This window comes from Nothobranchius furzeri, chromosome 15 (genome assembly GCF_043380555.1).
Source record: "Nothobranchius furzeri strain GRZ-AD chromosome 15, NfurGRZ-RIMD1, whole genome shotgun sequence".
Taxonomy (NCBI): Eukaryota; Metazoa; Chordata; class Actinopteri; order Cyprinodontiformes; family Nothobranchiidae; genus Nothobranchius; species Nothobranchius furzeri.
Window position 1 is genome coordinate 27,421,986 of NC_091755.1, and position 25,521 is coordinate 27,447,506.

Consider the following 25,521-nt stretch of genomic DNA (forward strand, 5'->3'; position numbering starts at 1 on the left):
TAAACTCTCATTAAGAAGTGCATTTTGCAGAAGAGATCTTAAATAATAAAAACAATCCTTTTAAACACTTCGTCACACTTGTTTGTGAAGCTAATGTCACCAGAGAAGGAACGTTAGTGTTGCGTTTGTTCTCCAACACAAGAAAAGGCCTCCATCACCCGGTGGTCCGTCCCTCTATCCCACCGTTGTGGAAAAGCACAGCATATGGCTCAGCCAGCCCAGTCGCTGATCAAGCCCAGATTGGGCCAGCGGACCTCTGAATAAAGTCAAATTAATGCATGTAAACATTTAGCCCCCTGCACACTGTGCTGTGATCCCCTGCACGGGCTTAGGTGACCTCAGTCAACATCAATCAGACAGAATACAATGAGAAGAGGCACACATGGGGAAAACCAGGGGTCGGCTGCACTTTTAATATGAGGACACGGATGGCATTGTATGAATGGGTCGGGCCGTGGGTGACTGTGGGTAAGCTGGGCACCTCTGCCCCTCAAAACCACAAGCGGCAATTATGAGGAGCCCTCAACGCATGAGATTTAGAGATGAGTGGATAATCTACTTGGGCGGACTCGAGACTAATCTGCCATTTCTGCTCCCCAAACTAAATCACAGTGGGATACATATAGGGCATTTGCACCGATACCCGGGTTTCACATGATGTGCCATTCTCTATGATGTAAAAATATATAAAATGCTTTTTGGATAGTTTGTTTTGGGGCCCAAAATCAGACTACAATAAAGTACAACATATCTCTTAAAGCTCCACGACTCTAAGGCATACATCAGCTAAACGGACAGAGAAAGGGGGTGTTTTGACAGCTGCAGCAGCAACATTATCCCACTTCTCTGCCTTCAGAGATAAGTACTATCAGCAGAACGGGAAACGGAGGAGCTGGTCACGCCCCGGCTGCTGTAACACGCTGCAGTTATGTTGTCATCGTGAGGTTTCGGTCTGTCATCGCAGCAGCGTAGCAAACCCACGGAGCTAATGACAGCAAACAAACAGTAACTCAAAGCTCTCCGCCTGGCACCATTTCAGCAGGAGCAGCAGGATGGAGTCCACTAGCAATGCTCATTCACACGCTCTGACAGCACCGCGCCATCGTTTTACTACCGCCTCTCTCCGCCAGACATTTACAATCCCATTAGCTTTTACAGATTAAGCTCTGGGCCATGCCAGAGCGTCCTTAAACACATTGATCCAGAATCTAAACCGGTAAGAGATAAAGACAGAGGCTTCAGATTAGATCAGATGTTATTATGTATAACTATAAAAAGTTGAAGTGACTAAATGTCTTGGTGTTCCTGTCGATGTTTGAAACAGTGTTGACGTTTCCTTCATCCCCTAGAGAAACAACACAGGGGTGTGAAACGGAGCAGTAACTGAGCAGCTGAGGTTTCAGTCCACAGTTGTCCAACAGCTTTCTCCAAAATAGAAAAGGGACTTCTTCCTCAGCTGCTGTACAAATCACCAAAGCTGACTTCTGCTCTAACCACACCTCGTGCTGCAGCGGAGAAAAGGCCAGCATCATTTAAGATCCTCACATGAAGGCAGGATGACTTAAGTAAAATAAGAATACCAGGTCCAGGAAGAGATTAAAAAAATAAAATAACAGCAGAGACCTCTTACTAATGTAAGCTTTTGTTTTTCCTTTCTCCCTGCACCCACCTCCTGCTCTGTCTCCTCTACTGAGCGTGGTCAAGCATCCATGCCCCCAGCACGCTTGCTGGAGCGCACGGTTCTGCAAGAATGAAACCTATTCAACAGCCTGCCTCCAGATGCTCTCCTAAACAGTCCTCCGGGCTATGGCAGGGAGCACAAGAGGGGATAGAAGGCAGGAAAGGAGAGATAGGAATCTGATAGCCTGTCATTAAGAACCCAAATAAAGTGAAGGCCCTTCAGTCATGATGTTTATAGGCGATAGCCCTTTTTTTTTTTGTTTCACACACTCAAAGTCCAAAAAGGGTGGGAGTTTCTCCTCTTAGCAAACCAAACATGCACTGTGAATTTTAAGCATTTCCTTCTTGTTTTCTTTTATTCCTATAAACAATAAATGTATAATCTACAAGAGAGGCTGCATAGTCTGTCTAAAAATACATAGAAAGATTGGTGTAAAAGATCACTAGAATTTGTTTTTAAACTATTTCTTCACCAAAGACACCAAGCTCTTGTCCGTGAGAGAGGGAATACTTAAATATAATATTGATATATCAATCAGCACCAAGTTATCAAGCTGCAGCTGGGAGGACAACATTGCAAGCCCTGAGAGGGTGACCCTCTCCGTAGCTTTATGTACAGTCTCTGATTCGAGCCTCCTACCTCCTTAGTGATGATATATTGAGTATAGACTGGAGCGACTATAACCCCACGGGTAAACCCAAAGCCGTAAATGGGATGTGTGTATATTTCTCCAAGGATCCAACGCATTCCATATAAATATCAAGTGCACCATCCCAATATTCCACCAGAAATTGGATTTATCTATCTTTGCAAGGCTTTTGTTAGTTAGTTGAGGTATTATTTTTACTAAGTTCAGATGAATTTTTATGCATTTTGTTCATTTAAAACTCAACCTTCAGCTGAAGTGTTCAAATCCAAAATATACATTTTGCCATCAGTGATGCAACAAGAGAATGAAACAGGGAAAAAATGTGTTTTTTTTTTCTAAGAGGTTCTTTAGTTATGAGTAAGAGATAGGCTTCGCCTGATGATGTGGTAAAGCCTGACCCCTGCTGGTCAAAGTCAAGATGTGAAGAAAATAATAAAAGCCATTAATTCTGACCTTCTTAGTTTGTCCTACTTTAATTTAGAGAAATAAAATGACACATATATGTAATACTTTGTGTAGATACTTCCCACTGCTGTAGTTTCAGTTTGTGCAGAAATGAGCATTAAAACAAACTCGACGTGTGAAAAGCCCAAAGAAAACATGGCAAATTTTTTACTGAGTTAAATTTTAAACGTGTTTTCATATTTACTTTTATTAAAACAATTAGTCAGCAAATTCTATGTTTATATTAAGGAATCTGAAGTTTAAAAAAAAGCTGCACTTACCTGATAGTTTTGCCATTAGCAGCAGTTAGCCTAGCTGGCTTGTTAGCCACGTGTGTGTTACTATCAAAAGTCTGTAAAATAATTTGACGTTTTAGCAGAATTACAGGTTTAAATGTTGTTTTTTAAGACTCTAGAATGGAATGTCCTCTTAGAAAACAAACACCAGAGGTGTAGCTTTACAGCTAGCTTAGCTCAGAGTCAGGCAACTAGAACACTAATTATAGCACACCTGCCTCTGTTTGTCTTCTTCTCTCTTTTTTTCCCTCTCTCTTATAGTTAAATTGTTATAAATTAGATGAATTTAATTTTATTGAGCAAAAATGCATCTTGAAATATCAGTGACAGTTTTTGGACTTACCTTTGTGCAGGTGCAATGGTCCAGTGCTGTGCAAAAGCCACCCATCTTTAAGCATCAAGACTTTCTTGCTGTTCTCGTCAGGTTTTCTAAAATAAATAAATAAAAATTCAAAATTTTTCCCACTTGGGCTGCTTTTCTCTTTCAATTTAAATCCAGCACCTGAAATTTCTAGAGAAACAATTTGTTGTTTGAGCCAAATAGATTTAACATGTATAGATAAAACTCCTAAATATTTACGTTAAACTGAAAGAAAGAAAGAAAGAAAGAAAGAAAGAAAGAAAGAAAGAAAGAAAGAAAGAAAGAAAGAAAGAAAACTATCTTTTACATAGCACCTCTCATAATAAAAGTTGGGACGACAGTGGCACAGGAGTTAAATGAGTTAAATGCTCGCCCCGTAATCGGAAGGTTGCAGGTTCGAGCCCTGCTCAGTCTGTCGCTGTCGTTGTGCCCTTGGGCAAGACAGGTAATCCACCTTGCCTGCCGGTGGTGGTCGGAGGGACCGGTGGCGCCAGTGCTCGGCAGCCTCGCCTCTGTCAGTGCGCCCCAGGGTAGCTGTGGCTACATTGTAGTGTGTGAATGTGTGTGTGAATGGGTGAATGACTGATTGTGTTGTAAAGCGCCTTGGGGGGTTCCAGGACTCTAGAAGGCGCTATATCAAATACAGGCCATTTACCATTTACCATAAAAATTACGAGGTGCTTCACAACAAAAAAATGTGAAATATAAGAAAAAATGTTTTAATTGTTTCAAAATATGGTTAAAATGAGAGAAAAAAATGTGATTAAAAATATGCAAGGAAAAGTGAAGAGAAAATGAATAGGAAAGAAGAAAATCCGTGGATCCCCGGATAGAAACTGCATACCACAGGAAGCAGGAATTCCTAATTGCATGTGCATTTAAAACCCAACCCAATTCAATATTACTAATTATTCCTTGCAAATATAAAAATAGCCATAACTAATTTGTTTTACACAGATTAGGCAATATCTTATTTATGTGGCAACATCTTCCTTAAACCTAAAATGGTATGGTTTGTATTTGTATAGCACCCAGGGCTCTACAACCCCCCAAGGCACTTCAAACAGCCATTCACACGCTAGTGGGGATGAGCTACAATGCTGCCACAGCTGCTCAGGGGCACATTGACAGACACAAGACCTGCCATGCACTGGTGCCACCGGTCCCTCCGACTACCACCAGCAGGCAAGGTGAGTTAAGTGTTTTGCTGATGGACACAACAGCAGCAGTCTCTGGTCAGAGCCGGGATCTAACCCACAACCTTCCGATTACTGGACAGCCCACTCTACCTCCTGAGCTACTGCTGTAAACATGAATTTGTTTCATATTCTACAGACAAGTTCTTTCTATGCCCCTCAAAGACCGTGAAGATTTCTGAACTGTGGCTGGTTAAAACCTAAGTTGTCCAACGATAAAAGTCAGTAATACAGTTTAGGAGTCATGCTCTTGGCGCCAAACAACATCTCTTCACACCTGCTGCTGTCTGGATACGTGTGAGGGAGCTGTCACCTTTGACCTTTTCAGAGTCTAAATACCTCTCTATCAGATCAAAGCCACCATAATGAGAAAGATGGTCATCAGCTGTGGAGAAGGACCTGCGTGTCACACAGTCACACCTGATGTCTTTATAAAGTGACAGAAGTAACCTGTTTTTCCTTTATACGGCTCAGTTTTGAAGTGTGAAGGGATTTCTCTGTTACACTCTGCATCACTTCGCTGGAGACGTTTAACTTTCCTTTAGGTGAGTTTTATTACGCAGAGAAAAACTTCATTTTTCCTTGAAAACATGGTGAAACTGTATATATGTCTTGTTTTTATAGGTTATCTGGGGATGAAGCTACTCATCTGGTGTTTGCTGGTCATTTTTCTCTGTTCGGGCACCAAGGAGATGATTGTGGAGAAAAACAGACCATCACGGTATTTTATTTGTAATACTGTTGGTAAAAGGGCTGTGCAGTGGCACAGTGGTCAGAGCTGTTGCCTTGTAGCAAGAAGGTCCTGGATTTGCTTCCCAGCCTGGGGATGGCAGTTTGCGTGTTCTCCCTGTGCACGCATGGGTTCTCTCCGGGTACCCCGGCTTCCTTCCACAGTCCAAAAACATGACTGTTAAGATAACTGGTCTGTCTATATTGTCCTTAGGTGTGAGTGTGTGTGTGTGTGTGTGTGTGTGTGTGTGTGTGTGTGTGTGTGTGTGTGTGTGTGTGTGTGTGTGTGTGTGTGTGTGTGTGTGTGTGTGTGTGTGTGTGTGTGTGTGTGTGTGTGTGTGTGTGTGTGATTGTCTTCTGTGTTGCCTTGCAAAAACACTTTTCATAATTTTGGCTATTAAAGTTCAAGGAAGATCATTATAAAACTGTTTAGAAATAAAGATTGATTCATAGGCCTATCTTTTTTCAGATGGCGGTCATTTCGGATGGAAAAAGGACAACACATCATTCAAAACTTCAAAAGGCATTCAGATGGAACATTCACCAGCGACTTCACCAACCATCTGGATAAAATCAAGGCCAAATACTTTGTGGAGTGGCTGTCCAGCATCAAACGAGAGGGGTGAGCTGCAAAGGAACATTTATGCCAAACACACACGTCTTTTACAGATGCCATGATCAGTTCCTGCAAGCTGTGGCAGAAAGTCGACCATGATAGCACAATACTTTGTGTCATCTAGAAACATAAACATGAATTATTTTCTTTTTCAGGTGTTTTCAAACCAAATGTAATTATTTATTTACTAGTTATTCAATTTTACATTAGCTACTCTTAAATGTTGTAAATGGTTTTCTCAAAAGTAATCAACAGGCTCTTTTGTAAATAAAACACACATTTATCAACATTGTACAAAGAAATGTGTTTGTGTAATTTTGTCCCTTTGCCTAATAAAATCTGATTCAACTGAAGATTAAATGTATATAAATTAGTCTTGTATGAGGATTTATTACACATTTTCCTAATGTGACAGAAGTTTTCAGCAACATGCAAATTAACATACAAATAAACAAAGAATGCATGTTAACTTCAGACTAGTCATCTTTAACTAATGTGCTACTGTTACTAAATTAAATGCACTAAAATAATTAAGAGACATAAGCTTCCCTGCAATAAACCTACAAGGTTTATTCAGTCAAGTTTGACATTTTGTTCTTTAGCTTTCATCTTCATCATCAACATCATTATTATTATTGTAATCAACACCATTATTATCATAACTATTATTAGTATAATTAATAAAAATAATAATAATAATAATAATAATAATAATAATAATAATAATAATAATAATATCATTATCATCTTCATCATCATCATCATTATTATCATTATTATAATAATGACAATAATAACATCATCATCATTATTAAAATTATCATCATCTTCATCATCATTATTATCATCATCATTATTATTATCATTAGTAGTAGTTACTAATCCCAAACAGCTAACGTAATACACACTTATCCTCCTATCAAGTGTCGTACACGCTCCTCTCCACATGTGGGTGCTGTTGTTTGGAATGAATCGTCCAGGTCCTGTTGAGCATGATCAGGGAAATTTTTGGGTGAGAATTTTTTAGCTTTGTTTGCTTTAGCAGTGCGCACTCTGCATAGCACACAGAACAGGCTATTGCACAATAAGGTTATGCAATTTGTAATATGAATATTCGGTACAGGAGGGGATGATGATGGGTTTCGTGTCAGCGGAGATAAACTGTAGGCTGTAACTCCTTTTGACTGCGTGGGTTTTCATCAATCCTACGTCTGGGTATCGGGAATGTTACTGGAAAAAAATAAATGCGTGTCGTAAATGTTTTAGCAATAAATTTCCCCTCTATGATTAATAAAGTATTTTTGAATTTAATTGAATTTAATTTTAGAAGTCCTTGGCTTGAGGAGACACCGTTTCCCCTCTTCATCTGTCTGATTCTCAGGGGGAAAGAAGAAACCGGTGGAGGAGGGTGTAAGGAAAGGAGGGAAGACCAGTGAAGCGTGCGCGTACGCGCTCGCGCACACACACAGACACACGAAACTGTCTGATCTCAGTGTTGATGTGGGATCTATAGCAGGAGACCCCCCTTCACCGGTGGCTGTTCACATTATCTGTGTGAGGATAATTTTCCATCAGGACTACTTTGAAAGAGGGAAGGGGGGACATAATCATGCTCCGATTGGATAAAAAGATCCTGTAAACTACATTATTACATGAAAACAATTTGAAGATTATAAGAAGTATAAAATTAGAAGGTGTGAGACTTCTTATATTTAGCCTCTTCCAGGTGAAGAAGCCTCCTCGTGTGGTGGAACACTTCGGAGGGAGATATAGAGGAGTGTGTAGGTGTGGCTCTGTAGGAATTAGGTCGACTTCCCCCGCACACCGATCTCCTGTTATACTGGCTTTCGCCTCCCATCCTCAGCGCCTGTCCTTGTTCGCTGAAGCCCCACCCAGTGAGCCAAGAGTCGGCCACAGGATGCTGGTCCGTCTGAGTCCAGCTTCAGCACCACGGACAGCTCCGCCGCTCCGAGCCCTTTTCAAAGGGCAGAAACTCGAAGCCCTCGGCAAAACTGGGAGTGTGCTGCTGACTCAGCCTCGACTGCTGCTGCCTTCATTTATCTGCACTGCAGTGCCCAACCACCTCCCATCCCCGTCCCCTTCCCATACCTCACCCTCCCCGTCTGAACACCCCCCCCCCTCCTCCTCCTTTCTGCTTCACATGACTGCAATCTGACACAGCATTGAGGGTCTCATACTCCCTTTTGCCTACGTTTGAGTAAAAATAACAACATAAAAAAGAAGAGTTTTAAAATCATATTTTAAGCTCTGAGATATGGAGGGTAGAGGAGAAGTCCACGTGCTTGAAGGGAGGGTTAATAGGACAAAGAAGGAAATGGAGGAGAAAAAGAGAATCAAGGTGCCATGCAGTGTGTCTGCTCTCTTAAGAAATGCTGGATTCCATAAAATCCCACCTACTTAAACTATTTTCTGTTTACAGTGACAGCAAGCCTCTGTGTACATTTTCAAATCATTCCAAATTAATCTTACCTTCAAGGAGCCAGACTTTGTTTTCTTTCAAAATAATCTCATCATTCAATGGTTCTTCATGCTCTCTGGAGATCTTTTAGACTTTTGTTATTTTGCTTTCAGTGACCACTTTTAAACATGTGTTTTGTTTAGCTATATGGCCTTTGAATCAGGCATGACAACTATTTTAAATGGGATCTTTAGGCTGTCACAAAACCACTTTTTCTTCAGGTGAATCTGCAAGAAAGCTAAAGAAAGCACAGTTGGACACGTGAATTATGGATAATTCTCAAAGCCACTGACTCAAAACTTGACTTAGTTGATGGTCAGCTGAGGAATAAAGCATATTTTAGGTCTTGTGTCACACCTTCACAGGGTTTTGTCTGTTTTCCTAAAATTCATGATTTTTACACCCTGTTCAGATTCTGAGACTAAAGTCAGAAATCTTAGATTATAGTCAGAATTCTGCAAAAAAACTGAATTCTGAAATTTAAATCAGAATAATGATAAGAAGTCTTAATTCTGTGATAAAAGTCAGAATTCTGGAATCAAAGTCTGAATTCTGTGAAAAATAAAAGGACATTATCACAGTAAAAATAAAACTAAAGCAAAAAAAAAAAGAAAAGGCGAATGCAAGCAAATTACTTTAAATTAAATCAGTTTGAAAAAAAACTGACACATAAAAACAGGACTGAAGTATTCAAACATCACACAAGTCATAACTGGAAGGCTGCTTTATTTGTAATAAAAAGATTCGTGCTCAAAATGAAGACAATCTTTCATTTATTCTAACCCAAGAGTCCAAGTGGTTGTGCAACACACTATCATTATGTACTGTATATCCTCTTTTGTCACGGTGTTGAATGAGAACAGTTTGAAAAGCACTTTTTTTCAGCAAACAAAAAAATGCTAATAATAAATCATGCTAGAAAAGAATAACTCCTATTAGCAATTAATAATATAAAAATAAATTTCAGATGGAAACAGAAACGTAGAAGAAATCAAACTAAAATATAGAAGGCAAGCTGCTTTTTCACAAGCCAAGTGAGTGACACACACAGCACTAAGAACAGGACTTTTTTTTTTGTTGAGATAGTTGTTCTTCTGTTAACATCACACGTTGAATATTTAGATGAAGTGGGGTGTCTGAATGATCGTCTAAATTCCCACATCCTTGATTATTCTTGTACTACCCCACCCCCCACCCCACCCCCAAAAAATAAACCCCACCCTCCTTTATTATCTTTATTTTATTATTTTTCTTCAGTGTGGCATTGACATCCAGATTTGCAGAAAAAGCAGAAAAAAAGGCACATGCCATTGAGTGGAAGAATAGAAACATACCGTTGAAGAAAAGAAGAGTGAGGATGACAGCATGATAGCATGTGTTGAGCTGTAATGGCACTGATGTGAGTGTGTGTGTGTTTTCAGTCGTTCTTCGGTACAAATGGCGGGCAGTGAAGAGTCACCTTGCAGTGTTGGTTACTGTAGGTGTGTGATGGTGGTAGGTATAACATAGGTGAGAAATGTGCTGGTAACATCCTCCTTAGTCATGATCAGGCTACATCCAGTTAAATTGAGCTTATTCCCCAACATAGAAGAGTGCTGGAAACAACCAGTTAGACATCCACTGAACGTGTTGCACATAAAATCAAATGTGACAGTGTTCTTCTGCTTTATGTATATACATATGTATACATGTATATATCTTTTGTATTATATAATATCTATAGTTCATTCAATCTTCGTCAACAAAGTGAAAAGTGTCTCAAAAAATTCAAAAAGTAACAAATGTGACAAAGGGCATAGCTGGAAGCCATTCTATATTGTTGTTATTCACCTTTTGATTATTAGTAGTAACATTTTTAAAATTCTGTATTTACAAAAAAAACACAACAAAGCATGCCAATAAAATAAAACAATATAATACAATATTTATATCTTCTCTCAAAAAGTTCTTTCTTTTTCAGCGATTGTGCCATTTACAACATAGCCTGCACTGTACATATATATGTTTTTTTTTTTTCGTTTTTTTTTTTAAATAATTTTGTATTTATATCAATGTGAATGTATAACTCTAAAATAATACATCCAAGATGATGAGATGAGTACGTTAGATGACACTACTCGCTCCTCCTGTGGTTCTCATTGGGAATGTTTTTGGTTTCAGTGGGCAGTTGCTTCAGATTGTAAACAGACCTCATTTATTGTTGTACACCGGGGTGGGGGGGTGGAGAATCGGCAGTGTTAAACACACCAAAGGGCGTTAGTGTGTGAAGGTGGATGCCAGATTCGCATCTGGTCATCCACCCAGATATTGAACCATCGCACATGTGTAAAAAAGAAATGGCAGTTGTGTCTTGTTTAGCCTGAATTAAATTTGTATTTCTCTGGAAAACGCCCACAAAGCTTCTTATACAACATAGCTGCTTATGTGTGAGGTCTGTTGATTTTTCTCAGCAACTGCTAGCTCTTCCTCCTCCATCTCTGTCTAAGAAGGTGGCATTTAAAAGCCAAGCTTGTGAAAAGATGGTGCAGCCCGGGTCCAAGACGACACAGTGTTTAAGAGGTCCCACAGAAGCACAATGATACACTGACAGACATGGGACTTTCAGCACTCTGACTCAGACCAAAGCACCGCTATCACCCTCTCTTCCTCTCTTTTGTTCTCATGGCAGTCGGTCAGAACCACTGAAGGGAGGGTCTTCAGATCGGTCCACATTTATGCTGTTATTTCCACCCATTCACCCACCCCCCAAATCAAACTGGATCCATTTATTTCTACAGTCCAAACAACAGCTACCGCCTTCCACACACTCTAAACGTGACAAATGTCTTTGTGATCATTTTCTGCTACCTCTGCCATATCAGACAGTCAGTGTCACTCTCACTGGTCACAAGCCTTTTTTTTTTAGAATGATTGCATCACTGGGACATCAGTAAAAGATTTAAAGGCCTTTTTTTCCAAAGCTCCAAAACATACTCTTAATTAGGAAATACTAATGTCTTTGCCTCAACACAGTTTTAAGTCCTTCCATTTGTCCAAAAAAAAAAAAAAGACAGCACACCAAACTTTAAACCATATTTCTGCCCCTTCTGCAGCAGGTGGGATACCTACAGATCATGTTGAGTTCTTACTGGTTCCAGATGTGGATTCCTTGGCGTGAAACATCACCTGCTCTTTTTGCAGGACCAGAGGCAAGTAGGAAACATAATGTTTAGATGGCTGTAAGTAAACAAAGAGATCTAAGCCTCAGATTTGGTTCAGAACTACTAACACAGCCGTCCAAATCTAAGCATCCTCAACGTGAGGATGTTCTGATTTCTAATACTCACACACTCCACGCTTCTTCTATGCTATCAACATTCAAAGCAGCAAAATAACACTTTTCTGTTGCATTGCTGGCTGATCCGACTGAGTGCTCATATTTATATAATTAGGCAGTGAGGGTAGGATCTTGTAATTATTATTACCAGATGTTTTCTAAACCATCATCTAAAATCTGCTTTAACCATTTATCCTAGTGAACAGCCTCAGACCTATAGTCAAGCCACTGCAGTGGTCTGAGAATTTGTGTCTTGTGGACTATGATTACTCATGCATGACTCCTGATCAAAACATGCCTTCATGCAAGTCATTTCTATGCATTTAACAAGCACAAAAATTATTATTTATCTTGAACTCTGACAGAGCAAGTTCCCTACAGCCCAAGTGAAAACTCTGACCAATGACCCGTACCTGCTCAGCATGACAGCCCGTGTAGAAAAATGTCTTTTTGAATGTCAGTATTACAAAGAGAGGAGGAAAAGATAAGTGTCATGAGCTAAATTTTACCCTTTTTTTGCTGCTCAAATAATGTAAAGATGTGAGTTTAATCTGCACAAACAGGACAAAAATAATCTGTTTATGGTCGGGTTTCCCTCCTCACATCTAAACCTTCTTGTTTGATTATTGTTTTCATCTTGAAGAGATGGCAAACTCAACATGACAGACCCACATTTAGACTGTATTACAGTTCTTTAGGGATTGATGTGATCCGGTCCCGTAGCTGTGGAGCTTGGCAGCGGGATTCCACTCGTGGTGGAAGCAGGTTCTTCACAATACTTTTAGCAGTGATTTCTGTTGGTCCCCATAGGAAATGTGTTCCACTGGCCAGCACACTTTGAGTTACTGTTTTTTTTCCTGTTTTTATTATAATTATTTATTTATTTGTTTTTACTCCCCATCTCTACGAACTTGTCGCTATGCAGCAAGAGTTCCACGGTAAACTGATTGTGTTTGGTTCAGCTGTCTTTGACGACGTAGGAAACCACATTGCCTCAGCAGTATTTGAGTATGTAAACATGTTTTGTGTGTTTTTGTTGTTTTATCTTCATGATTTCTACATTTGTTGGGTGTCTGGGCTCAGAGTCTCATATCATCTTGTCGTGTTTTATTGGATTTTTGAGTCACTGGATCCTAACACTTTGATTCCCATTCATCTTTCTGGTTTTTGTCCTTCTCTTTCTTGGACCACTCCTCTTTGTTTTTGTCCTGCTTCTCTTTGTCAGGTTTGGTCACGCTGTCGTATGAAGGGAGAGAGGCAGTGGAAGGTGTGCTGTCCTTCTTGTCTTGGTTGGTCCCACCGTTTTCAAGCTTATTACTGGACAAAATGTGGCGCTTGAAAATGATGCCGCGCCTGATGAGGTGAGCACGGTAGGCGTTCTGGATGGTTCTGGCAGAGACGTCCTCCTGTTTGCGGCGGAGGGTGGTGGTGATGGGTTCGTATGACACCTTGGAGGGATTGGCCGCCACAAAACGCTCCTCCATCTGCGTCCTCAGCATGTCCAACTCACCACTGTCACCGAGCACACGTTTTGTAAAGGCAAACAGGATGTCCAAGCAGTGAATGCGATCACCGCTCACCATGGGCATGTCCATGGCAATTAGTTCAATCGTGTTGGGCTTTGGCACACGAAGTGGGTGCTCCAAAGCGTCAGCAAAGTCAGGCAGCTTGGCAAAACTGATGAACTGCGAGGCAGTTGGATCAAACTTCTCCCAGATCTCATAGAAGGTCTCAAAGTCATCCTCGCTGAGCGGATCAGCGCTTTCCTCTGTGGCCACACTGAAGTTCTCCAGGATGATGGCAATGTACATGTTAACCACGATCAGGAAAGAAATGATTATGTACATGACAAAAAAGAAGATTCCTACTGAGGGGTTGCCACAGTCACCCTTCACTGATGTACCAGGATTTTCCAAAAGTGGGTCGCAGTCCGGCGGGTAGTTGAGGATTGGCAGTAATAAACCATCCCAGCCAGCTGATGTGGTGATCATAAACAGGATGATCATGCTGTTTCCAAAAGTTTCAAAGTTATACAAGTCATCAATGCCTGCTGCGTGTTTCACGTAGCCGAAGTTGGACATGCCGAAGATGGAGAAAATGAACATGACCAAGAAGAGAAGCAGGCCAATATTGAACAGAGCTGGCAAGGACATCATCAGGGCAAAGAGTAAGGTTCGGATCCCCTTCGCTCCTTTGATGAGACGAAGGATACGGCCGATACGAGCCAACCTGATCACCCTGAACAAGGTTGGTGACACAAAGTACTTCTCAATGAGGTCAGCCAGAAACATGCCTGAAGGGAAGGAGAAGAGCAGAAGAGAAGAAAATCAAAATAAAACTGAATTCAAGGGCTTTTTAAGTAGCTTCTCCCTTTTTTACTCACCAACAATTGACAGGATGACGACCACCACATCAAAGATGTTCCAACCATTTGTGAAGTAATAGTGGCGCAGAGCAAAGAGCTTCAGCAGGAACTCTGTGGTGAAGACTACAATAAAGATGAAGTTGACCCAGTAGAGAACATTTTCTGTTTGTTCTGACTGATCATCTGTTTCCACCATCATGGTGACCATGTTGAGGCAAATTAGTATCATGATGGAGATGTCAAAGACTTGCTGTGTCACAAAATCAAACACCAAGCCCTGGACCTTGTTCTGCAAGACAAAAACACAGAATGAAACAGACCAAATAAAACCTGATCATATGCACTAACAATTCTAAAATATACACACTTGTGGTCGCGGAATGGGTTTTTGGGGCTTTTTGGACCCTAGTTTCTTCATTGCATTGTAGTATTTTTTCTGTTCCTCTGTCATGAAGATGTCCTGACCTCCAAAGTAAAGGGATAAACAAAACTTTGGTCATAACCACGTTCAGATCTTTAAAACGAGAGAGTGAGGAGTTACAAATGGAGCTGCTCTTATCTTTTTCTTCTGCTGGTTGAAGTTGTCAATGATCACACCAATGAAGAGGTTGAGGGTGAAGAAGGACCCAAATATGATAAAGACAACAAAGTAGATGTACATATAGATGTTGACCTCATAATCAGGCTGGTCTTCCACCTTGAAGAACAAAGAAACATATTTAACACACTGATGAAGATTCTCAGTCATCCAGGTCATGGTAATCCAAAGGGGTTTGAATGAAGGCAACTGGACTTCTTTGGTTTCTTGAAGATGTTTCACTTCTCATCTGAGAAGCTTTGTCAATTTTGACTGGAATATGGGATGGTCAGGTTAACTGTAGCTGTCTATTGTTGCTTAATGAGCAGATGCTACTAGTGAATACCCTTCTCCCAGGGGAATCACTGGAGTTGTTAGCCTCTATTGTGTGGGAATCGCTGTACTGATTAAATTTATTATTGGCAAAGTTCCTTGAATGAGAAGCGAAACATCTTCAAGAAACCAAAGAAGTTGCCTTCATTTGAACCCTTTGGAGAAACATAGTTAATTTAAATTTAAAGCAAATTGTCAGTGTATGGCTATCTTATAGCATAACAGAAAAAAGTGTACATCAGAATAAAGATGATTAAAAGTAGCTAAATCATCTACAGTTTACAGCTGTGTCTATTAGAAAAAACTAAATACAACGAGAATAATTCTTGGAAGTCTGCATCTTCCCTTGTTGCCTGGTAACTGCATCCAGCTCATGCCTCGTTCAACTTTGATGCTAATCTAAATTGTCCAGCTGCTGGCGCTTAAAAACATCTGTACACTTTAACAAAAGACATGTTGAATTTACTTTTCCAGTGTATGTCAACTGGTTCCATTAAACATACGCTGTAAAACGTAGTATTTACTTAACCAAGTCATGTCAACAAATTCCACTAAACTTAGTTGCTAAAATGTAAAGCGTAATATACATTTACTTTTAACAGAAAAATGTATAACAACAATATTCCTCTTCACATTTAAACAACAAGGTTTTGTGGTACCAGCTGACATAACTTGGTTGGCTAAATTCAGCAGAAAGCCTAGGTGACAGCGATCAGGCATTTTCAAACATTCAAGAAGACATAGTAAGTTTACCCCTCTGGAATCCACAGCAGCGTACATAATGTCCATCCATCCTTTGAATGTGGCCTTTATAATAAAAAAATTATATTATTATAATCACATATTTCTGCAAGATAATCAAACAGTCCCCAAAAAGAAAATAAATGAAAAAAAATTTATGCAATTATTAATAAAGACTCAAACTCAAACCGAAAGTGATGCATTCATGTGGTACAGCTTGTGCATGGAAAGGAACATGTGTGAAGAAAAAGGACACGGAGAAGTGCGCCTATATTCACAGTAAATGAAAAAAGGCTGTGTCATAGTGCTGTGAAAGCAAATGGAGTTTAAAGAAACAACAAACCTTTATGTAAAACAAACAAAAGTGACAAAAAGTGCAGAAAATGAGAAAACAGTTGACATTTAGCAGGAAACAAGTAATGAAGTTAGAAGAGGAGAGGAGGAACGACGCTCACCACTTGCAACAAAGCAAGGTAGCCGGCGCCCACATTGTCAAAGTTGATCTTGACGTTCTTCCACCTGACCTCAGTGTTGTTGTCGTTAATAAGCGCAAAACACTGAGTCCTGTTGTTGACCACGTCCACAGGAAAGTACTCCTCTGACGTCTCGTTGTAACAGTAGTAGTACTTCCCCGCAAACAAGTTGACCCCCATGATACTAAAAATCAGCCAAAAGATGAGGCAAACCAGCAACACATTCATAATGGAAGGGATGGCACCCACCAGGGCGTTGACTACCACCTAAACCAGACCAGGAGAGAAAAACAATAACAGTCTGAGAATCATCAATGCAACGCTTTCCACTTTACTCCTGAGATGGGACACTACATATTGTTATGGCATTGCACTTGAAACTTTAACATATTATCAGTTAATATTTAAAAATGTCATCCTAAAGTAAATGAAGAGCTTGAACTCCTCAATATGCTAAATGCTGACTCTTGACTCTTAATCAAATTAACATGAAACATAAAAGGTTTTCATTTTTTTATTTGAAGGCCTGTATAATCACAAAACTTGAAGAAAGCATTGTGGGTTTTATGTTTGCTTACTGTTACATGCATTTTTTTATTTGAATTTAAATAATAATTTTAAAGTTTTATTTTGACACTGAACCAACAAGAAAAAATATTCGCTGATCAAATCTAAACAAGCTTGTTTATTCAATTTGGATAAATCACAAGAATCTTTCTCTTTTCGGAGTATCTTACATGTTTGCGTCGCCCATTCTAAAGTAAAAAAAAAAGAAGCGTTTGCCATACCATTATGAAGTGTCAACATTAACCACCCCAACTTAGTGACTCCTTCTATTATAGCTACAAGTTAATTAACATCATTCTTTATGGTTTCCAATGCTTTTTTAAAATATATGTCTGACTAATGGTTCAGTCTGACTTCTTGTAGTTTTATAAGCTCAGCACATCTTGAACCGCTCATTACCAGTGTTAGGCAGGCCAACCAGCAGCTCTCAGGCAGACAGCTGAGCATGCATTTCTGTGGCAGACTTGTTTTGTAGAGCCATATTCCCTCCTCGTTGCAAACAGACAGGGAGAAGCTCTGGAGCTGGATTCTCTCAGCAGTGAGCTTAAAAAAGGCTCACTGGTCAAATATTGTCCCAAATGGCAAAATTTACAAGAAATGCAGAGGACACAAAAAAGATTGTTGTTTAATTGTCCACAGTGAGGCCAGTGCATCTGCTGAGAGAATGACTCTTTCCTTCATCTAAGCTACAATTTTATCATTTTCAAAAACTTCTGAGCCTAATTTAAATAAAGAAAGGCCATGCTGTGTGGAAAGCATTGTCAGAAAGAGGGAAAATGGCTTTCAAAAATGCATAATGTGCATCGGCAGTTATTACACATGCGTGTTACATGGCATTGGGCAATCTCCAGAATCCGCTCAAATCAATACATAAATAAATAGAGAAATGTGTGGATAGAGAGATAGAGCCGAAAGGGATTACGGCTGAAGTTCTGACATTTTTTGTCTTAGAGGCATTTGTTTTTTCTGGCTTTGTCCAAGAAGCATCTACAGCACAATGTTTATTATCTACATTTAGAATGACCCATTAAAGAACAACAGCGGTTCAGAGGTTATGATAACAGTCCACATAGTGATTAAAGCATCAATATTGGCAACGCTGCAAAAATATAATGTTTCAAATTCTCATTTAGAGTTAATACTATTTATGTATAGTAGTGTGCTGTTCACAGACTACATGGCAGCAAGTAAATGAATATAGCGCAAAGTAGAGCCTTAAAGCAGAAATCCAGTTCTTTTCTCAGAGGGTACCATCTAGAGGCAGAAAAAGATATTGCACCATAAGCACCTCTCCCTACATCCCTGGGAACACCTCTTGTTCATGAACATGCCAGCCAGTGGAGCTAGAACACATTGTTTTACAATTATTATTCTCACAAGATGCTGTTTATTTGTAAAATGCATGTATGTATAATAAATTCTCATCCCACACTCCACAGGAGGTCTCATGCTTCCAGGCTTGGGTCCTCCACCAGAGGCCTGGGAGCTTGAGGGTTCTGTGCAGAATCTTAGCTGTTCCTGGAACTGTATTTTTCTGGACTTAGGTATCTGATGTTTATCCTGAGATCTGCTTTAGCCACTCCTCCAGTTTGGGGGTTACTGCCCCGAGTGCCCCAATGACCACAAGTACAACCGATGTCTTCAGTCTCCAGGCTTTCTCAACTTTTTCTTTGAGGCCCTGGTACTTCTTTAGTTTCTCATGTTCCTTTTTCCTGAAGTTGCCATCTCTCAGTATTGCTACATCAACCACAACGGCTGTTCTCTGTTGCTTGTCCACCACCACAATGTCCGATTGGTTTGCCATCACCATTTTGTCGGTCTGGATCTAAAAGCCCCACAGGAGCCTGGCTTGTTCGTTCTTGACCACCTTAGAGGGTGTTTCCCACTTTGACCTTGGGGCTTCCAGTCCATACTCTGCACAGATGTTCCTGTACACGATGCCAGCCACTTGGTCGTGGCGTTCCATGCATGTTTTCCCTGCCAGCATCTTACACCCTGCAGTCATGTGCTGGATTGTCTCAGGGGCCTCTCTGAATGGTGTGGAAGATCTTAGCCTCTGTTGCTCTGGTGTTCAGGGCCGGTTCCTGTGCAGCCATGATGAGTGCATCTGTGCTGTCCTTCAGACCAGCTCTTTCTAGCCATTGGTAGGATTTCTTGAAATCAGCCTCTTCAGTCATCTGTCAGTGGTACTGTACATCCCATGTAGGGGTGTGACCTCTCATGATGGTATTTCCAGCGTTAATGTCATCTTCTGGGAGCATTATCCTTGATGTACTTATGGATCTTGGATGTTTCATCCTGGACAGAGGCTCTCACACTCACTAGTTCAGTGTTTCTCAATTCCAGTCCTTAGGAACCCCTGTCCTGCATGTTTTCCATGTCTCTGCATCAGCACACCTGAATAACTCAGGGGGACCTGAGGATCTGGAGTTGAGAAACACTGCACTAGTCCTTGGCCGCCTTCCTTACAGCTATTGTACAGTCTCAGGCTGCTGGATTTGGGATGGAATGCTCCATGCATGGTGAGGAGCTTCAGTGTCTTGACATCTGTGGTCTGTATGTCTTCCTTTGGCCAGCTTACTGTTCCTGCAGGATATCTGATTACTGGCAGGGCATAGCTGTTTCTTGCCCTGATCTTGTTCTTGCAATTAAGCTGACTTGCGAGGACTTGCCTTACTCATTGTAGGTATTGGATGTGGCTCCGTTCCTTGCGGCTTCATCAAGGTTGTCATTTGCTTGTGGGATACCAAGCTACTTGTAGCTGTCCTCAACATCTGCTATAGTTTCTTCTGGGAGTGAGACCCCTTTTGTGTGGACTACCTTCCCTTTCTTTATCACTATCTGACCACACTTTTCAAGTCCAAATGACATTCCAATATTAGGGCTGTAGATCCTGGTGGTGTGGATCAGTGAGTCTATGTCTCGCTCCTGGTGTACAGCTTTATGTCATCCATGTAGAGGAGGTGGCTGCTTGTGGGTCCATTCTTGAGCCTGTGTCCATACCCATTCTTGTTGATTATATGGCTGAGGGGGTTCAGACATGCAGAACAACAGTGGGGACAGGGTGTCTCCTTGGTATATGCCTCAGTTGATGGAGACTTCTGCAATTAGCCTCAGTGAAGGCTCTCCTCCCAGACTCCTGTTGATGTTGTACAGCTTCAAGTATTCAATGATCCAAGAATGCGGCATTGAGTCACAGGCTTTCTTGTAATCAATCCAGGCCGTGCACAGGTTGTGTCAGGCTTTGTAGTTTTCTTTTAGAACGACTAGCCACTTTGCATTGCTGTTGTGTGAATAATCCTTTTCCCATATGCCCTTCTGTTCAGTCTCTAGCCTTGGTGGGTCTGCTCTGCTGTTACTACCCTGCCACTGAGAGTTCACTTTAGATGGTTGGGTTTCAGAAGAGCTGGCTTATTTGTCTGCATTCACTTTCTCCCGGCCAAGGCTTGGAGCCTTTGTTTGGCAGTTTCTAGTGCTTCAGGTATGGGTATCTGGCTGTAGATCTTGGGTGCTAGTTTTCTCATTGCGCCTTTCTGGAGCTCTGACAGTTGCTCATCCTCTTATAGACAAGCATCTTACAGATCACTGCTGCTAAAGTGTATTTCATCTCAGTGGTTTCAGTGATGGTGGTAGTAGGAATCATTTTCAATGCTGCCTTCACATCTTCAAGGATTACTGATGGTACTTCACTCAGCTGTTGTAGTTGGTGTCAGGGTTATTATTGGATGTGTTGCCTACCTTAGATCACTGTAGAGGGTAGGACCATCACTTTTACAGATTTCTAAAAACAATCATGCATAACTCATGAAAGGGGCAAACTGGATTGCTGCCTTAATGATCTATAATTGCTGTACTTTGGGAAGCACATTGTGCCAAACTGAAGCTGATCTGTATATTTCATTATGTCATCTCTCCATTCATACGCCCCTACTCATTTATTTATTGCTTTGACCTCAAATTTTTCATTTTTCAGTTGAAATAAAAAGTACCTTAATTGATGACAATAAATATAATATATATAAAAATAAAACTGATACAGCAGGGTCAAATTCCTTAGTTTTTTTCTGTGGTATTACTGGGCTGCCCTCACCTCTCTTACCCCATAAACCCAGCCAATGAGTTCATTCAAAAGGGCAATGTTACTAGCAGCAATAACTTCTTTTAAACAAATGCTTTCCAACCCCAAAAATGACATGATGTTGACAAAACTTATTAAATTTACATGTAACCGCATCCATAAAATCTATCCAAGGCCTAAAAACGCTGATGTCTGCTCATGTGCCATGACATCACTTTTTAGTTGCTGGATATCAAGTATGAATGAGATATAAATACAAAACAAATTTGAAGATTTCTTTTATTAAGTCAATGGTGTCAGAGGCCTCCCCAGTTTGGTTTGTCATTTTTGGGACTTAGTGATAGAGGAAACACATTTTCTACCTATGGTTGAGAGATGCTTTTATTGAGCGCTGAAGAGCTAGTCAAGCTATGGGCCACCACCCACCCAGAAGTCAGTTTTACTGGGCACATTGTTGCCTCCCAGTTTCACTTCCTGTGGGAGTGGAAGGCAACAGGAAGCCAGGGCCTGCTGTATGCTCTACGGTATGTGGTGCTATGACATGATAGCAGAAATGTTTCTATTTTTGTGAAATGGCTGCCTGACATATTTGCTAAGCTTCTGCCTGTATCCTCCAAAAAAGCATTAAAACAGCTTTAATCTTTTCAGTATAGACATTGGTAACAATAGTACTAATTTAAAAAAACTGCCATCAGAGGGAATTGGTAGCAGATCAGTTTCTGTGACTCCTCAAACCACCAGCAGAAGTTTAACAAATACTTTCCTCCCAAAGCCACAACACTGGGAGTGTGTGTGGTTTCTGTCTCCATCCCTGATGCAGAAAGACCTTGATCAAGCAGGAAATAGTGTGTGAGGAACCTCCAGCGGTCCGGCCCAGCCATACCGGGTCGAGGTGGAGTGAGCAGTGGAGGGATAAGTGGGGGGTGAAGGTAAAGGACGGGGGGAAGAAGGGTGGGGTGGGTGCCGCGCAGCGCTGCACATAGGTGGGGATGAGGAGGAGGAGGAGAGGGTGGTGGGGGAAGTTTGAGCTGAAGAGCAGAACCTCAAACTAGAAGACAAGACAACCAGTCCAAGAATAGTGAGAGGTAAAGAGGATTTGTTTCAAGAGACTGAGAGATTCAGAAAGAGAGAGAGGTGAAAACAACCAGGTGCAACCTATCGCTACCACCAGTCACATAGACGACCAATCAAATCAGGTTTGGAAAGAGACGGCTAGAGTAACCACAGGCACTGTCGCAGTGAGTCATTTGTGCTCTGTAAAAAAGACAGATTCCTCTGAGTGGTTGTCTCCCAGCCGGCCTGCATGCAGAGCTTTGGAGTGACTGGGCCGAAGTTTTTGGTGTTGTGCAGTTCCCCGGTTCCTACTGGTTGTTCTCGATGCCAGATGCATTGAGGAATGGTGTGAGCTTGGGGGTGGGGGAGGGTTATGGGAGCAGGAGGGGGCATGTGGAAGGGGGAGAGGAGGGGGAGCTTAATTGAAAGCAGTGGTTGACTGAAATCTTGATTTGAATGCTCTATGAGATGACATGTAAGTTTGGTTCGCTTTGACCAATTTCGCATCCACTTTGGCCAATTAATAAGAAACAAAGTAAAAATAAAGTCATCAGCACTTGTAGTTTGTCTTTTATGTGATGAGGCAGCTTTATTTATTAAAAAAAAGGTACTTTTGTTTTCAAATCACTTTTATAAAAAAAATTGAAAGTTCAATTGAAATATTTGTTAATATGCGAGCAGTAAACTTTACTATTACTTTACTGAGTCTCCCAGCTGCATCATGACTTATTCCTTCGCTCTAACAAAGGCATGGCACAGGACTGCGCATGGAAAGTTGGCTTTTAGCTCTCATTTCCTGGTTTAAAATCAGGTTTTTTGTCCTCTTAGTTTGCTTTTTTGTTGTAGATCAGCATGCTTTAAACTGTTGAATGGGCATGCGGAAGGATCAGCTGCTTAGCTTTGGATCTTACCCTCATCCCTTCAAAACGTGACAAGGCTCTGAGGGGTCTCAAGGCCCTTAGTGTCCTGAGTGATTTAATGGGCCCTAGATCGGAGTAGCCCAGCGCATTAGCTACAAGGCTGACTATAGACACCTACACAAAAACAGAGAAGCAAAAGAGGTTCCAAACTGTTAGAAGTGAGAATATTCACTAGGGAAGAGAGACGGCCCTGGTGTAGGCGGAGAGTTGCTTGACATACACACATAAATCTTTGCATGTATATGCATATATAACATTGGATTTATACATGTATATACACACTGAGAGAGAAGGTCAGTGTTTAGTACTGGTTTTGTGCGTGAAGTATTTTTTAGTTGCAGTAGGCCATGAGGGTTTTTTGGCTGTTATTTTGGGGCAGTTGACGAGATGTTAAAAGTCCTTTGTACCTGCAAAGAAACTTGTAGTTGAGAAAGAGAGAGAGAGGAGATAAAGACATAAAACTCAAATAAAGGGTAAATTAGGGAAGAGAATAGTGCTACATGGTTAAGATACAAGTGGAAGGACTGGAAGAGCAGAGGGGGAGCATTTAGGAAGGGGGTAAGGAGAGAGGCTGCCCTGTGGAAGCTGATAAAAACCCAACAGACTTGAGAGCCTTACCCTTGCCCCTCTAACATTGTCTCTCCTTGTCGCTCTTGGGCTGAGGCATAAATTCCCATTAAATTTAAGACAGAGAAACTAATGGAACCTAAGAGAAAGAATACAGGTAAACATGTACAAGAGTGTCATTTTTGCCTTTTTTTTCTCTTATAAGACAACAGAATCAACAGCATTTAGAGTCAGTCAGGAGAGCCACAGTCACAGGAACCAAACACACACACACACACACGTAAAAAAAGAAAAACAGGGATGGAGGTTAAGGGCACACCTGATATAGTTATTAGCACTTGATGGCACTGAAAGGACAAAAGAACACAGAGTACAGTCAAGTTACGCACAGTTGACAATAACGGCACATAACCTTAAAGAAACTGGTGCAGCCCCTTATCCTATCCAGCAGCGACAAACCCAAAAGACAACTTAAATGTTAGTTTACATGCTCAATAAATCGTCTAATTATGTCAAAACTGGGCATCTATGTATCTCTTCAGAATAAATGTTGGAAACTTTGAAAGATATCAGTAAGAACAGTAGCTACTGTGGCCAAAGTAGTGGTTTGGAGCTAAATAACCGATTTAGACCAGCCATGCAAACATCATTGCACTGTTGAGCAAAAAGGAAATAGACAAATGGGAAATGTGGTCCATTAGCTGGACTAATGTTCTTTGAGGGGTAATGATAACTGCTGGACCCTGGAGAGGTCACCCTAAGAATCCCATTACAGCATTTTAAAGATGGAGTCTTTTGGTGGATGCACATTATGCTAAATTCAAAATGTGAAATGAAGAAAGAAACTTACAAGACTCTGTGATAAATTTTGTTCCAATTTCTTGATCTGAATGCTGGAGCTACTGATAAAAGGGGAAGCCCCAGTTCCTTACAAATAAGGAAAAATATCAACGGTAAACACGTGTGAAAGCACCTCCAACCAGCCACCGACACCAACTGGTCAAACTCACCGCAAGAAGTGCACAACATCCAAAGCTTATCAAAGTCACGGAGGGAAGTTTTAATAGGCAAAACCTTCATTTTCACTGGTGAAGTGATCAGAAAATATAAAAATGTTTCAATTAAATCTCAAAAGGGATTATCTTTCTTCCCTCTTGTAAAAAATCAAGCCCACGTCATCTAGATGTGGTCCTCGTTTGGATTTTATCGACTCTGCTCAAAGCAATTACTCAGCAGCTTTTAAATCAATAACTCTGCTTTGTAAACACATAAGCAGCCACTCTGATGAGTACACAGTAAAATAATGATTTTGCCTTTATCTACACTACTGTGTTTGGGGTAATTGTCACCTTCAGCCTGACCCACTTGGATAGCCCCCCTTTGGGGTGCCTGGGCTCAGCCCCCCCTTTGCTGGGCCAGCAGTGTGGTGGCGCGACGTCTCAACGTTCTTCTCAGTGAGCTCTGCAAGTCAAGGCCAGTGACATCTGGAGCTGTGATCCCATGACGACGACAGCACAAAGCAAACAAAAATAAAACAAAAAAATAACACAACAATGCAAAACAATGATAAAAAAGAAAGACGAATGAATTGTGGCACCTATCAGTCTAACACAAACAAACCCTAAATGTTTCATTTTAAAAGGGACGACTCAGATCTTTTAACATGGGATTCTATGGAAACGGCAGGAAAAAAATATCTTACCTGCTTCAGTTTAGAGAAACAGAGATTATTTCTGATTGGACAATATTTTTGTTGAGGTAACTCTGGCTTTCTACCAGATGCCTAACGTAATAGATGCATTGTCCCAGCAGGCCTAGCGGCGCACCCCTTCCCTCCAGGGACATTTCAGATGTAAATCAGCAGCAAAGGTGCTTCTACACAGCTGGTCCTGTGAGGTCACGAAATTACCAGAGAATTTCAAGATCACACGTGATTTTAGCTGTTCACACGATAATAAGTAAGGAGAAAGAAGGAAACATGTTTTCAAAAGGTTCTGGTTCACTTTCTGTTCTGTTTACTTCGGCCAAAGAAGTTTCACCAATAATGATGTACTTTTCTACAAGTTAATCAACTGAAAAT

At 40.9% G+C, this 25,521-nt stretch overlaps 2 protein-coding genes across 10 annotated transcripts in view; both read right to left on the reverse strand.

Annotated features, from left to right (window-relative positions):
• Nucleotides 1-3,443, reverse strand: part of fignl2 (fidgetin like 2) — a 53,601-nt gene extending 50,158 nt beyond the window's left edge. Inside the window, exon 1 of one of the 2 annotated variants that reach the window (XM_070545130.1) lies at nucleotides 3,414-3,443. The gene's annotated coding sequence lies outside the window, so the exon portion shown is untranslated. Of the gene's footprint in view, nucleotides 1-3,055; nucleotides 3,172-3,413 lie in introns of those variants that run through there. The other variant, XM_054745891.2, reaches the window with a different exon arrangement.
• Nucleotides 3,444-9,160: 5,717 nt separating this feature from the next.
• Nucleotides 9,161-25,521, reverse strand: part of scn8aa (sodium channel, voltage gated, type VIII, alpha subunit a) — a 47,757-nt gene continuing 31,396 nt past the window's right edge. For 5 of the 8 annotated variants that reach the window (XM_070545135.1, XM_070545132.1, XM_070545133.1 and 2 more), the window contains exons 21-27: nucleotides 22,866-22,988; nucleotides 16,239-16,523; nucleotides 15,796-15,849; nucleotides 14,692-14,829; nucleotides 14,500-14,604; nucleotides 14,151-14,421; nucleotides 9,161-14,060 (exon numbers count right to left, since the gene is read on the reverse strand). In XM_070545135.1, the coding sequence (XP_070401236.1) occupies nucleotides 12,901-14,060; nucleotides 14,151-14,421; nucleotides 14,500-14,604; nucleotides 14,692-14,829; nucleotides 15,796-15,849; nucleotides 16,239-16,523; nucleotides 22,866-22,988 (2,136 nt within the window). In that variant the 3' untranslated portion in view covers nucleotides 9,161-12,900. The remainder of the gene's footprint in view (nucleotides 14,061-14,150; nucleotides 14,422-14,499; nucleotides 14,605-14,691; nucleotides 14,830-15,795; nucleotides 15,850-16,238; nucleotides 16,524-22,865; nucleotides 22,989-25,521) is intronic. The other 3 variants (XM_070545137.1, XM_070545138.1, XM_070545139.1) reach the window with 1 other exon arrangement.